The sequence below is a fragment of the Polyodon spathula genome, chromosome 4, assembly GCF_017654505.1.
Source record: "Polyodon spathula isolate WHYD16114869_AA chromosome 4, ASM1765450v1, whole genome shotgun sequence".
In the NCBI taxonomy this organism is placed as follows: domain Eukaryota; kingdom Metazoa; phylum Chordata; class Actinopteri; order Acipenseriformes; family Polyodontidae; genus Polyodon; species Polyodon spathula.
In genome coordinates, this window is record NC_054537.1 from 90,621,232 (window position 1) to 90,635,153 (window position 13,922).

General features: G+C 38.9%; 1 protein-coding gene across 2 annotated transcripts in view; it reads right to left on the reverse strand.

Annotated features, from left to right (window-relative positions):
* Window positions 1-5,249: 5,249 nt before the first annotated feature.
* The window catches only part of LOC121315088 (insulin-like growth factor 2 mRNA-binding protein 3), a 46,598-nt gene continuing 37,925 nt past the window's right edge, over window positions 5,250-13,922 (reverse strand). Inside the window, exons 11-15 of one of the 2 annotated variants that reach the window (XM_041248992.1) lie at window positions 12,696-12,815; window positions 11,797-11,871; window positions 11,243-11,374; window positions 7,974-8,087; window positions 5,250-6,035 (exon numbers count right to left, since the gene is read on the reverse strand). In XM_041248992.1, the coding sequence (XP_041104926.1) occupies window positions 5,937-6,035; window positions 7,974-8,087; window positions 11,243-11,374; window positions 11,797-11,871; window positions 12,696-12,815 (540 nt within the window). In that variant the 3' untranslated portion in view covers window positions 5,250-5,936. The remainder of the gene's footprint in view (window positions 6,036-7,973; window positions 8,088-11,242; window positions 11,375-11,796; window positions 11,872-12,695; window positions 12,816-13,922) is intronic. The other variant, XM_041248993.1, reaches the window with a different exon arrangement.

A 13,922-nucleotide genomic window follows, 5' to 3' on the forward strand; every position in this document is an offset into this window, starting at 1 on the left:
GTTCCTGTCAAGACACTGCACTCTGATTGGTTATCATATTATTGTTAATAAAACCATGAATCATCCTCTCCCAACACCAAAACCCTAAACCTAAGGTAAGTGTCCTATACTGCAGCCATTACACATCTAAAGTAGTTCATTTTCGGCAGTGAATAAGCATTTTTGTTATTTAAAAAAAAAAGTGACCAGAGGTGCTGACTTCCTCAGTTGTTCTGACAGGAACATTTCGTGGTACCTTTGTATGCCCTCTTTCCACAGCTGCAATCAATATACAGCATATCCAGCTGTGAAAAATTGTTTCTTTTTTTCTTAAAGTACTAGTCATATTATAGGCTATGCAGTGTTTCAAATTGCCTGCTGAAAATACATATAAAACTGAGAAGGCAACACTCACGATGTAAAGGACATTAGTCTTTTGCAACTGAAGAAAGAATACCTTAAATACAAACATCGAACAATTACATAACTACAAACACGGCACATTTATAAAGATATGTGTACTCATCATGAAAGAGCACGTATTTATATAAGAATGTGTTTATAGGCCTGCCAGCTCTGGGTGTTTATTTAGAAAACACAGATTGTATTATTATTATTATAACAATAATTTGCTTTGCTGTTTTGTCGATTTAATGCTATAACTTTGACTTACTCATTCAATGTTACGTTGTGCATTTTTGGTGCACTATTAGAAATATATGTAGTTTGTTGGGTGTTTATTTCAGAGCTGCTGATCATTGGCAGCCACTGTGTTACCACGGTAGCTGCTGAATCTCTGTGAACCCGTGAGTTCAGTACTTCAAGCCTACCATTTTTATACACAGCATTGTGAAAAAAAAATAACTGCAGCTTATTTGCTCTAACACATACAAGGAGCAGAACAATAGCCAACTGCACTTGTTAAATCTAGGTAATGCCTTGGTAAAATTGTAATTATTATTCTATCAAATAATAATGTACACCTGGTTCCAGAGACCCTACAATTAGCAAAAAACATTGGTAAGGTCATCCAAGATTAGTGCTAGTCAGGGTGTGAGAGTCAGCCACATTCATGCATGACTACTACTGAAGAATTGGTTCCATTTTTAGGTACTGAATATGCCTGCTTTGAGAACAACAGCTACACAGTTGTGAATACATGTGTTTATTATTGCAGTAAACTAAAGCATTTTAAAGATATGTACAAACTACTACAGTGATAAACTTAAAAATGAACGAACAAGTGAATACAGACATGCCGACAGAAATGGTGCGGTCTGTCAATATACCACTTGTTACAATGGTTTCTTGAATGTAAAAAGTGAAAGAATGCATGAAAAAAACATTGATATTGTCTGTTGTTTTTTAACATATGTATTATCATAATCAGCAGGTGGTTTTATAAATAAAATAACATAGAAAAAGACATGCTGACAATTCTCATTTTACAGAAGTACTTCAAGATCCATTTGTCTGATACAAAATGCTGTGAATGGTTTAGATTCTCCAACACACACAAATCGTTTTGCAGCTGTTGGCGGTGGGAAGCTGACGTGACAGCTAAGCCATTATTTTGGGATTGTGTGACTATAACAAATGTAATTTATGATTGATTATACAGTGGTAAGAAAAAGTTTGTGAACCCCACTGAATTATAAATTCCATAGTTTTACCATGATAGCCTTCTTGAATCAAAACACCGTCTTTTCATAAATATCCAATAGGGTTTATATTAACCAATTCCATGTCTTTTGAAACAAAGTGATGTATGAATTAGACAAACAATGAGTAATTAAGATTCAGGGTATGTGATAAAGTAAATTAACCCCTGGTTTTATCAGCTCAATTAAGGGGATAATTAGAATCAGGTAGATCTTCAGGGGTGAGTTTGGGAGGCCCCATCCTATATAAAGATCAGAAACTTTGTGAGTTTGGTCTTCACCATACAGGTGTGTGGAAACACATCATGCCATGATCAAAAGAAATCTTGAGGACCTCAGAAAAACAGTTATTGATGCTCATCAGTCTAGAAAGGGTTACAAAACCATTTCTAAGGAATTGGGGTTCCACCAATTCACTGTCAGATAGATAGTCTACACATGGAGAAAGTTCAAGACCACAGTGACTCTACCCAGGAGTGGTCATCCTACCAAAATCTCTCCAAGAACAAACTGGAAAATCATCAAGGAAGTTACAAAAAACCCAGAGTAACATCCTAGGATCTGCAGGCCACTCTCGCCTTGGCTAATCTACCAGAAAAAGAACAAGAATGGTGTTCATGGAAGGATAGCCAGGAGAAAACCACTTCTCTCTAAAAAGAGCATTGCTGCCTGTCTGAAGTTCGCCAAAGAGCACATAGATGATCCACAAAACTTCTGGAACAATGTTCTCTGGACAGACGAGTCAAAAAGGTAGAACTTTTTGGCCTCAATGAGAAAAAAGCTATGTTTGGCAAAGACCAAACACTGCGTTCGAACAGAAGAACCTCATCCTAGCCATCAAGCATGGTGGTAGGAGTGTGATGGTTTGGGGCTGCTTTGCTGCCTCAGGACCTGGACGGCTTGCCATCATTGACACAACCATGAATTCTGCATTACATCAGAAGATTATAGAGGAGAATGTAAGGCCATCCGTCCGTGAGCTGAAGCTGAACCGAAAGAGAGTTCAAGACAACAATCCTAAACATAAGCAAATCTACAAAAGAATGGCTGCAGATGAAGAAATTCCACATTTTAGAATGGCCTAGTCAAAGTCCGGACCTAAACCCCATCAAAATGTTGTGGCAGGACCTGAAGTGAGCTGTCCATGCAAGAAAGCCCTCAAATGTCACAGAATTGAATCCGTTCTGTACGGAGGAATGGGCCAAAATTCCTCAAAACCGATGTGAGAGGCTGACCAACTGTTACAGGAAATGCTTCGTTGAAGTCATTGCTGCTCAAGGGGGTGCCACCAGTTACTGAATCTAAAGGGTCACATACTTTTTCCCCCCACACATGAATACTGAATGTTGATGAAACTTGAAAAGAAACATATGTAGCACACATTCAGAGCATCATAATCTAGGGGGTATGTGGGAGGTGGACTATTGTACATTAACATGTGAATTCAATGTATGGACTGTAGGTCATGCTATACCTTTTCATGTTACCAATCACTTTAATTTTGTACAAGTTACACAAGCTTGTTTTGGTCCTTTCTCAGATTAAGATTCTTTTCAGAATGATTAAGAGGATTAATAAGAGCTTCTTTACACTGTCCCATTGTGATCATTTTAAAATCTCTACATACACACACATTCCCTTTGATGGTCATTGTAATTCCTTGGCCATTTCTAGCTGCTTTTGCAAGCAACACCTTCTGCTGCTTCAGATCCAGATGCAAGGCTACAATGTGTTGCATCTTTTGGTTAGTTAGTCAGTCTTGCACTCAGCTTTGATTAGGCAAACTTGTCCCATTCTCAGAAGTTAACTGACCCAAAAAACTAAAAACAACAAAACACACAGCACACTTCAGAGCAAATTCTTTATTTCATTCAGAGGCATTTGACTAGTAGAGCTGCATTGGGGACACAGTATAGGAGAAAATGATCCATGCTTTGCTGATATCAAACACTCATTTTACTTTCAAGTCTCATTTGAAAATCATGATTTACCAAACTATACAGCCTAGAAATGTAAATAGAGCAGTTTTAAATACAAATTTGCAGATACAAATGTAGCACCTGTTTGGAAAAACTATGAAAAAAGTCAAATTCTTTTGTTTTTTCTTCCAATGTTAACAAAGATTGGCTTTTGACTGAGCCTTTAACAGAATTCAAAATGTGTCATTTACTGACCAATGTTTTTTTAAATCTAGAAGGAAAAGTAACAGCCTAAAAACTACATAAAGAAAGCCACTGCACCATTTTTTTTGCTAAAGCTACATCATAAGCTTAAGGCTTTTAAATCAACTGGTAAAACATAAATGCAGACAAAACTAAATACTTTTTTTTCAAATGTCTATTCTGTACAAAATTCTTTGAGAAACAATCATATATTCTAAATTACCATATATTCTAAAAAGTAGAAGTGCCTCTATTTCAATATATAGGTCTAAGAGGTAGATAAAAATGGTGAAAAAAAATAGTTCTGCAAATTTGTGCCCCTCAAAATCAGTGCAGCATGATGCTTCTGACCGCATGCACAAAATCAAATAGGTTCAGAGGTATTAGCATGGCTCTGGGAACACCACACAGCAGTTTTTATGCACTGCCCTAATTTGAAAGTTGAGGTAGACAGAAGTTATATTGTAAAAGCATAATAGTTAACACAATCAAATTATATTTACATTCTGCAAGAACAAATAAATTTGGTAGGTTTCTCTTTAAGCCTTGACTTTTCCTTAATTTCCCCCTCACTTAATTCTACAGAATTCACGATTGTGTCTGCGAATGTGCATAAACCCTGCTGTACCAGTAGTAAACCAAGCAGAAGGCCTCAAAACGAGTTCCAAACCGTCCAAGTGGCTTACTGTGGCCGCCTACAGCGGCCGGATATGTAAACTTATCCTTTAGTTTCAACATCTTTAATGTGATCAAAACAGTCTGATCCTCCCCCACCCACGACTGCAAAAACAATGTATTGTTGTTAGATGTGTAGTCCCATCTTAGTCATGCACACAACAGATCAATATTCTACCAAGCAATTGAATATGAAGCTTGCTCTTTAAACAAAATTAGCCAAGTCCAGGTGGGCTGCACTGTTTTTATTTTTTTCTATTTCTATAACGAAGGAGGCAGTGATGGACGAAGGCACAGAGGGTTCATGCAGTTAGACAAAGTGCACAGCAAACTGGTATAAAAACCCCAGCCTCCCCCAAATCACTTCCTTGTGTCCAGTCTTGTCAGTCACCCCCTCCAAAAAAAAAAAAATGTACAGTTAAATTTCTAAATGTCATATCCCCAAAAAATAAAATGGTATTGCTGCTTTTTGTAATGTTGGCATTATTTCGGCATCTTTCAAAATATTAGTTGTACGTCTTCACTATGATGGTGCTGATGGCCTCAGGAAAAAAAAAAGAGACAATTTTTACTATTGTATTTAAATACTCCCGAGCAAGGAGTACCACAATTCTTTCCTCTCACACACTTAATTTTTAATATGTGATTATATATATATATATATATTATATATATATATATATATATATATATATATATATATATATATATATATTATATAGTATAATTTCAAAAGGCACTCCTGGTTGATAGACTATGATAGATTAAAATTAATTTCTCCTTTTATTAAAAATAAAAATAAAACAATTAGCTTTATAAAGAATACAAAATACCAGAAGTTGTTGTTTTTTTTTTTTTTTGCTGAGGTACTATATGCCTGAGGTAGTTCAGTAAAATGCATATTCAATTTCATATCCTGGCCAACACCATTCAACACTTCCTTAATATGGCAGTGTTTTCTATAAATGCATCCGAATTTATAAAATGCCATGTTAATATTGATGTCTTTCCTGTTCCCCTGTCCCTTGCCTAATCAAAACCCTATCCAAATCCTGCTCCCATTACCCCCCCATCAAATGAACTAGAAGAGACCATGCCTTTTTAATAACCAGTGAAATCAAAAAGAGAAAGCTTCCTTTAACCAAAGTCTAAACACGTTTTGTGAAGTGAGAATAGAACAAAAAGGGAAGCGAGGGTCTTTGATTTTTTTTTTTCTTTTAAAGCTGGGTTTCCAAAATTCCCCCCCCCCCCCCCCCCCCCCAAGCCAAAAAACATACAATTCTCAGGAGACAGAGTTCCAAGGTTGCCTGGTCCTAAATAAAAGGTGGCCGAGTAGATGGGAATTCTGTCAAAAAGCGGCTGTCAGGAATTTGTGGCGCTCCCTGCTGGCAACACAGTCAAGCTTTCTCTTTGGTTGGGCACCTATCTTTGTGATGGGCCTAGGTCCTGAACCTTTCCTTTATTTACTTCTTGGTTGGGGCTGTCCACTCTGCACTGTTTTCTGCGGCTGTTGTCTTTTTACCTGGGCCAAAATTTCCTGAATTTTTCTCTGGGCAAGCTGAAACAAAAACAAAAAACAATTAGTATGACAACTTTCAGCACAGCAAAACACACTGATGCCAAACACTTACCATGTGGGCACATTTTTTGTTTAAGGCCCCAACTACCTGTAATTGTGTTTCCTCCAGGTCCACACACTAACCTCCTGTCTTGCTGCTAGCCCAGGAGACAGATTACGAAGATTACCTGCAATATGGTTTCTTCATAGGATTATTAACTCCACACACAAAAGGGAACTCACAGTCTCCCATGTTGCTTGGGTCAGGAGAACAAACCAATTTTTGTCACTGAAGTCAGTGTCCCTCTTCCATAAAATCAGATATTATTTCCAGGATCACTGACCAAATTAAAACAATACAGTATAGAAAAAGGGGGAAGGCAAGTGAAAGAGTTCAGCATCATTCAAAGAAACTATATTATTACCTCATATGATGAACTCCAAATGCAAAGTGGACCATGCCAAAGGGTGCAATACAAGAGGGTGGTAGGTTATATATTGGTAGAAGCCACAGGCAACACCATGCAAAAAGACAGCATAAGCAATTATAATGCTTAACAGTGCTGAAAGAGAGTCCCAGGTAGCATTGTTACATGTGTGGTACTAGGACAGATCTGACTTGTGCCCATGTAGTATCCACTCCCTTTACTAAGTGGGCTTTGATGGGTCCTGGAGCTGGTTTATTTGAGGCTGTGATCTTGTTTGAAATTGTCTACTTGGAGATAGGTTTGCAAGCTAAAAGGAGATCAACTGTTGGCTTGATGATCTGATAGATTATATTCCGATAGATAGATAGATAGATAGATAGATAGATAGATAGATAGATAGATAGATAGATAGATAGACAGACAGACAGACACACACACCATGACCAGAGCCAAATGGAACTCTTACCATTTGATATGAAGGGGGGGGGGGTGGGGGAGTTCGGCACGCAGACAATCCTGTTACCGAAAGACAGGAAGTATGGTGCACCAATCCCCAAGGCTTGGAGCTCACTTACAGTACCCTTTTAACTGAGGTCACTGCTACTAGAAACACTGTTTGCCCAAGTGAGGAATTTCTTTTCACATTACAGCCATGGGTTCGAACGGTGGTCTCATGAGTTTGTCGAGTACCAGACTGAGGCTCCATTGAGGGACGATGTTTCTCTTGGTGACCCCGCCAATGAAACTAGACACTATAGAGTGGGGAAAACGGGGTGACCGTCCTAGCCAGGGGGCATGTTGGAGATTGCAGCGATGTGAACCATGATAGAAAAAGACCCTTGTGAAACAAGTGGGTGAGGTATGATAGGAAGTTGGATAAAGCAATATCCATTTATCACACCAGAAGACAAAATCCCTCCATTTGCCTGTCTAGGTTTGAAGTATTTTATTTATTTATTTTATTTTTAAAGCAAGTAGGATGTTTGTTATTTGTTCAGCTAGCCCCTGGTTACTCCGTATTTGCTTCTCAATCTTCAAGCAGCTGTATAACAGTAGATCAGCTCATTAGTAGGTGCAGGGGCCCGGCTTTAGCCACTTCCAGGATCTCCGAGAACTAGCAGCTCTTGGCTCAAAGGGCTTGCTTTCAGAGTACTGATGGGATTAGTGGAAGGTACGCATACATCAGGCCAGTTGACCACGAAGTGGACAGGCCATCAATTTGCTGGTCCATTTCAATGGTTTTGGTCTAGGAAGCAGCAGGCTTAGGGAAACGAGACACTCCTTGGCAACCAGAAGAGGAGAATGAGCCCCTGTAGTAGCCCTTGTATTGATAAACTTCCTTTGAGTTTCAGCACAGGTTATTCTGGTCTCCTGTTATGCAAGCTTCAATTTAAATCAAACCTGGATTACACAAGTCTTCTACGATGGATCATTAAAAACACTATTTGTAAAAATCAGACATGGTTCAGTTAGCAAAAATGAAATGGTACATCAAAGCAACTATACATACCTGGCTTGCATAGAAATGACCTGTTATTTTCACTATTACTTCATCATTTTCATCAGGCGTCTGGTCTCTGGGAACAACTACTTCTGCACTGGTAAGGTTTTGCAACTCGTTCACCTGTGAAACAAGGAGATTGAATAACCAAATACCACATACATAGTTTTTAAAATAGTTGCAGTGTTAAACTTGTGGGGCTTTCTTCCTTGGTTTATAGATATATACACACACACAGTGCCTATAGAAAGTCTACACCCCCTTGAACCACATTTTGTTGTGTCAGTGCCTCAGTTTCATGCATTTAAATGAGGATTTTTTTCCCCCCACTTATCTACACGCCATACTCCACATTGTTAAGGGGAAACAAGTTTGAGAAATTGTTAATACTTGGTGGAAGCACCTTTTGGCAGTAATTACAGATGAGAGTCTGTTGGGATAGGTCTTACCTACTTTGCACACCTAGATTTGGCAATATTTGACCATTCTTTACAAAACTGTTCAAGCTCTGTTAAAGTTCCTCTGGGAGCGTTGATGGACAGCAATCAAGTCATGCCACAAAATTTACCTTTGTTCCTTAGCCACTCCAGTGTAGCTTTTTGAAAGGGGGTGTAGACTTTCTATAGCACTGTATGTATGTACAGTGCTATAGAAAGTCTACATCCCATTTCAAAATTTTCACCTTTTGTTGCCTTATAGCCTGGAATTAAAATGCATTAAAATATATATTTTTTTATTTATCTACACATCCTACCTCAACTTCCAAGTGAAAAAAATTTGAAATTTGTAGAAAATTAAATTAAATAAAAACTGAAATAGCTTGGTTGGATAAGTGTCCATCCCCCTTGTAATAGCAATTACAAAAAATTAGCTCAGGTGTAACCAATCGCCTTCAAAAATCATACACCACCAAGTTAAGTGGCCATCACCTGTGTTTAATTTGTAGTGCTTCACATGATTTCAGGATAAATTCATCAGTTCCTGTAGGTTCCCTCTGCTGGGTAGAGGATTTCAAAGCAAAGACTAACCCCAACCATGAGCACCAAGGTGCTTTCAAAAGACTCCGGGACAAAGTTGTTGAAAGGCACAGATCAGGGGATGGGTATAAAAAAAATATCAAGGGCCTTGAATATCCCTTGGAGCACAGTCAAGATGATTAAATGGAAGGTGTATGGCACCAAGACCCTGCTTAGATCAGACCGTCCCTCCAAACTGAATGACCGAGCAAGGAGGAGACTGATCAGAGAGGCTACCAAGAGGCCAACTTTGCAAGAACTACAGGCTTTTATGGCCAAGACTGGTCAAAGTGTGTATGTGACAACAATATCCCAAGCACTCCACAAATCTGGCCTATATGGTAGGGTGGTAAGAAGGAAGCCATTACTCAAGAAAGCCCATCTTGAATCCTATTTAAAGCATGCAAAAACACTCAGGAGATTCTGTAGACATGTGGCAAAAAGTTGTGGTTTAACAAAACTAAAAATTTAACTTTTTGGCCTAAATACAAAGAGTTACGTTTGGTGCATCACCCAAAGAACACCATCCGTACTGTGAAGCATGGTGCTGGCAGCATCATGTTGTGGGGATGTTTCTCATCAGCAGGGACTGGGGCACTTGGCAGGAAAGAAGGGAAAATGAATGGAGCAAAGTACAGAGAAGTCCCTGAAGAAAACCTGCTGCTCTCAGCAAGAAAGCTGAAACTGGGACAGAAGTTCATCTTGCAGCATGAGAACGACCCAAAGCACACAGCCAAAGCTACACTGGAGTGGCTAAGGAACAAAAAGGTAAATGTCCTTGAGTGGCGCAGTCGAACCCCGACCTAAAACCAATAGAATATTTGTGGCATGACTAAGATTGCTGTCCATCAATGCTCCCCAAGGAACTTGACACAGCTTGAACAGTTTTGTAAAGAAGAATGGTCAAATATTGCCAAATCTAGGTGTGCAATGTTGGTAGAAATCTATCCCAACAGACTCACAGCTGTAATTGTTGCCAAAAGGTGCTTCCACCAAGTATTAACTCGTTGGACACTTATCCAATTATGAGCTTTCAGTTTTGTATTTTCAATACAACTTTTTTCCCCCTTAAGTATGGAGTATGGCGTGTAGATAGTGCAAAAAATCATCATTTAAAAATGAATGAAACTGAGGCACTGACAACAAAATGTGAAAAAAATGTTCAAGGGGGTGTAGACTTTCTACAGGCACTGTGTATATATATACTAATAAATTTTATATATATATATATATATATATATATATATATATATATATATATATATATATATATATATATACCATTTGTCATTCCCATTGATTTCAATAACAAAGCCACCCTTTATGCCGTGTTAACCATGCTGAATATTTTGGGCAAATGCATTGCTTCTTATTGTAGTAAATCACTCTTACTAATCCACCAAGCAGCTGTTTTCACCTTGCCATTCACACAGAGTTCAACACAAAAGGCAGCACTTTACTGCAGTCTTACATGGCTGGAAAGAGAAAAGTGATGTGCATCAGCATGAACATTCAGCGTAAATAAAATGTCTCCATTAGATGCTGTGCACTTGCTAAAGCATGCTTGGAACTCAGTCAGAAAACAATGCAACGTTGCTTCAAAAAGAATGGACCCGATTATGGACTTGGGAAGGGGATGGGAGTAATCTGTAAATGTGCATTTGTAAACTGTTGTTCTTGTTAAGAGCTGTTGGTGTTCTGTGTTTTAGTGCTTGTGTGACTTGGAGCTGAAAGACTGCCTGTGTGCAAGTGCGTCACTGAGGTGGGTGGGAGCAGGTCTGGCAGCAGTCAGAGATAGGTAGTATTGAACCAATGAGTGAGGAAGGGGGAGGGACTTGGGTGTGTGGAGAGGACAGTTTGAAAGCTGAAGTTGTGTTTGCGAGTGAGAGGAGAGGAATGAGAGCCACTGTTTACTAAAAGCGAAAACCGCAACTGCTGTCTCATTATATCCGGGAAACCCTGGAGCTCAGCGCTACTATATCTATATATAAAACAAAGTTCAGTAAGTTACTTTATATCAAATCATTTTGGGCTACATTTCTGTAAAATGTTTCATGTGAAAGCTTTTAACATCAGCATTTACATTGTAGACACAAGCAACTTAAAAGCATCAGCTGTTTTGTTTTAAAAGAATGGTAGTATAGTGAAGCATCACTGGACAAAGACTGAGTTCAGGAACAGCAGCATTCAGAATTTCCTTTTCAAATAGAACTCGTTGCACGAGCCAGAAAATGTGAACGTTCCAGACCTTGCAGCGCTTACCGTTTTTCCTCCTTTGCCTATAACTCTGCCAGCAGCATAAGACAGTACTTTTATGTGGGCCTCCAGCTTTACTTCCTCCTTGGGTCCAAAGAAGTTTTCTTCTTTTAGTTTCCCAAAGATTCTTCCTTGAGCCTGAAAAAGGATACGCAGGCAATTGATTTACAAACAAAATGTTTCAACATGGAGAGCAGAACGAAACTGCAGCTATAGGGGAATTCTGTCATCTGGAAAAATGACAGAGTCGCATCAGAAGATATGACAGCCATGTCAGAGGTTCAGGTCAGCGCTACATTTGATTGGAGTGATGCATTGAAGTCAGAAATGACTGGAAACTGGTTCATATTGGATAAGGACAACTATCTAAGTATTTATTTTCGAGGAAATAGTTAGATGGTAATATTAAGCAAAACAAAGTCAATTTGTAGGGGTGGGAAATAATGAAATCATGCACATTTATTACAGTATTTCTACATCATGGCATTAGATCAGTTTGAATTCAAGAGCTTCAGTGCACAGTGGTATTTCATACAGAACATGCATTACACACTCCATACCTTAAACTGAGCCTCTGGTGGTCCTGCGATTATCACCATTCTCTGCTTGGCCTCTGGTCCTTCGGCTGGAGCAATCTAAAATTAGAAGTTATGCTGGTCTGAGATGTGCCTTTTCAAAAATCAGGCATCTGCAGTAAAGCTCTAATATAAATTCAAAAGTATTGGAAAAGTCTTGCGACAGTCATGAAGCAATTAAGCAGCACAGTACTTCCGAACCAGCCTGTGCATTGTGAAGCAAAACATTTACCATGAATATAAAGTTTCCAGTTTCCCACAATCATGGACATATTCTCCAGATTGTTTCTTCTTCATGGTAGCTGGTGATCTGAACCAACATCTTGATCTACAGCCACTGCGATTGCAGGTCTACAGCATGGGTGCATGCATAATGAGACAGGGGGCGTGTAAAATCAAGTTCTGGTCTGCCACACTGGAGAGTCCACATCACACCTTGCTGTCTAACTAAGCATTCAGGGTTATGCATGTATTACTGTAGTTCTATTATGCAAGGAACACTTGTGGAATTCAATATTAAATATACATTGAACAAATGATACTTGTTAATATAGCTGCAATTTAAAATAAACAAAAAAAACTACACCCACACTGTAAAGTATCGCCACAATTCCAAGCCAGGCAAAAAGTGACAGTGGTAGACTCAGATATGCACCATGCCATGATCCTACATAAATATACACATTACACATTTATTTCAAAGAGCATGAGTCAGTTACTCAACATCACCAAAAATCAGTTTAAAAATATGCTGTGACATGCAGAATAAAAAAAGGTACACACTCCTCGATAGACATGAATGCTTCATATGAAGAGAATTCAGTACCTTTACCGGCCAACAACCTCAACAGGACAAGACAAGCAGCACATAATAGATGCAATACCTTTATAGATGCTCCTGCAAAGCGGGAGAGCTGTTTGATGTGCTGCCCTTGTTTGCCAATGAGGGCTCCCACAGCCAAGGCTGGGATGAATAAATGTACTGTCTCCGATACTGGCTGCTGCTGAAAAAGAGAACATCCAGCTAATAAGGCACACATGTAATCTGTTATTGGCAAGTTTCTATTGGTGTATGCAATGTTAGCTTCTAGCACTATGGAATAAAAACTTTATACAAATCTAGCAATGTCGCTAAAAAAACAACAAATGGAGCTATAACACACACAGCAACACTTCATGCCAGCTCAATTCTAAATCCTACTCCTAGTGCAGTCCTATTTCCCACCTGGGTAGTTTCAAAGCACACAAAGTCTTTAGAATGCAGCAGAGGAAGAGCAAGGGCCAACACCCAGGATAACCTTACTTCGATCCTCAACTATCCCCCCAACACATTATACAAGTTACATCATATCATTTGGAATATAACCGTATATATAATGATCATGCATAGGTTCATCACCATCTGACAAGAAATTCCCAAGGTACAGCCTTCAATACCTTAATGCCATGAACAAGTTCTTGTGGAAAATGTCCATGCAAAGTTTACCACCATTTGGGTGAAGAAATAGCCTTCATTTCACGGAACCATGCCCTGTAGGTCAACAAAGTCTGATACTCAAAGAATTGGAAAGACCAGTAAATGCATTATAATTCCTGAATTTGTACAATTGATTTATTTTACATTGCTAGTAAATTAGTGGAAATAAACATTAGATAGTATGCATTGGCATTTAACGTAAACTTAAGTAAAGGTTGACTGCTTGTAATCCAACTACTGCTACTGATTAACTGCTCTATTACTTGGGTAGCTTTTTTGCCACTAAACCACCGTTGGGGAAGGTAGTTACCAGCCCTGCTCTGCAAAGTATAGCATGTGCTGCCAATGTGGCACAGGAAATAGACAAAGGAAGATGACCTGCACTTGAGCTACAAAAGCTTCCTTTTACAACAGAACCTAAGAGAGCAAGAAGCAGACACTTTATAACCACACACCCCTTCCTCTCCCTCGTCAGGCGGTATGAAACTAAAGCATGCCTTGCATGCCTCCCTGAACTGTGGAGCATTCCTCTGAAATTGGTGTTAAATCGCCATTGCAATTAGCCTTTTTATTTTTCCAGCTTCTTTGAAAATGAAACCATGCAGTGGAAAGAAAAAAAAAAAAAAAAAAAAAA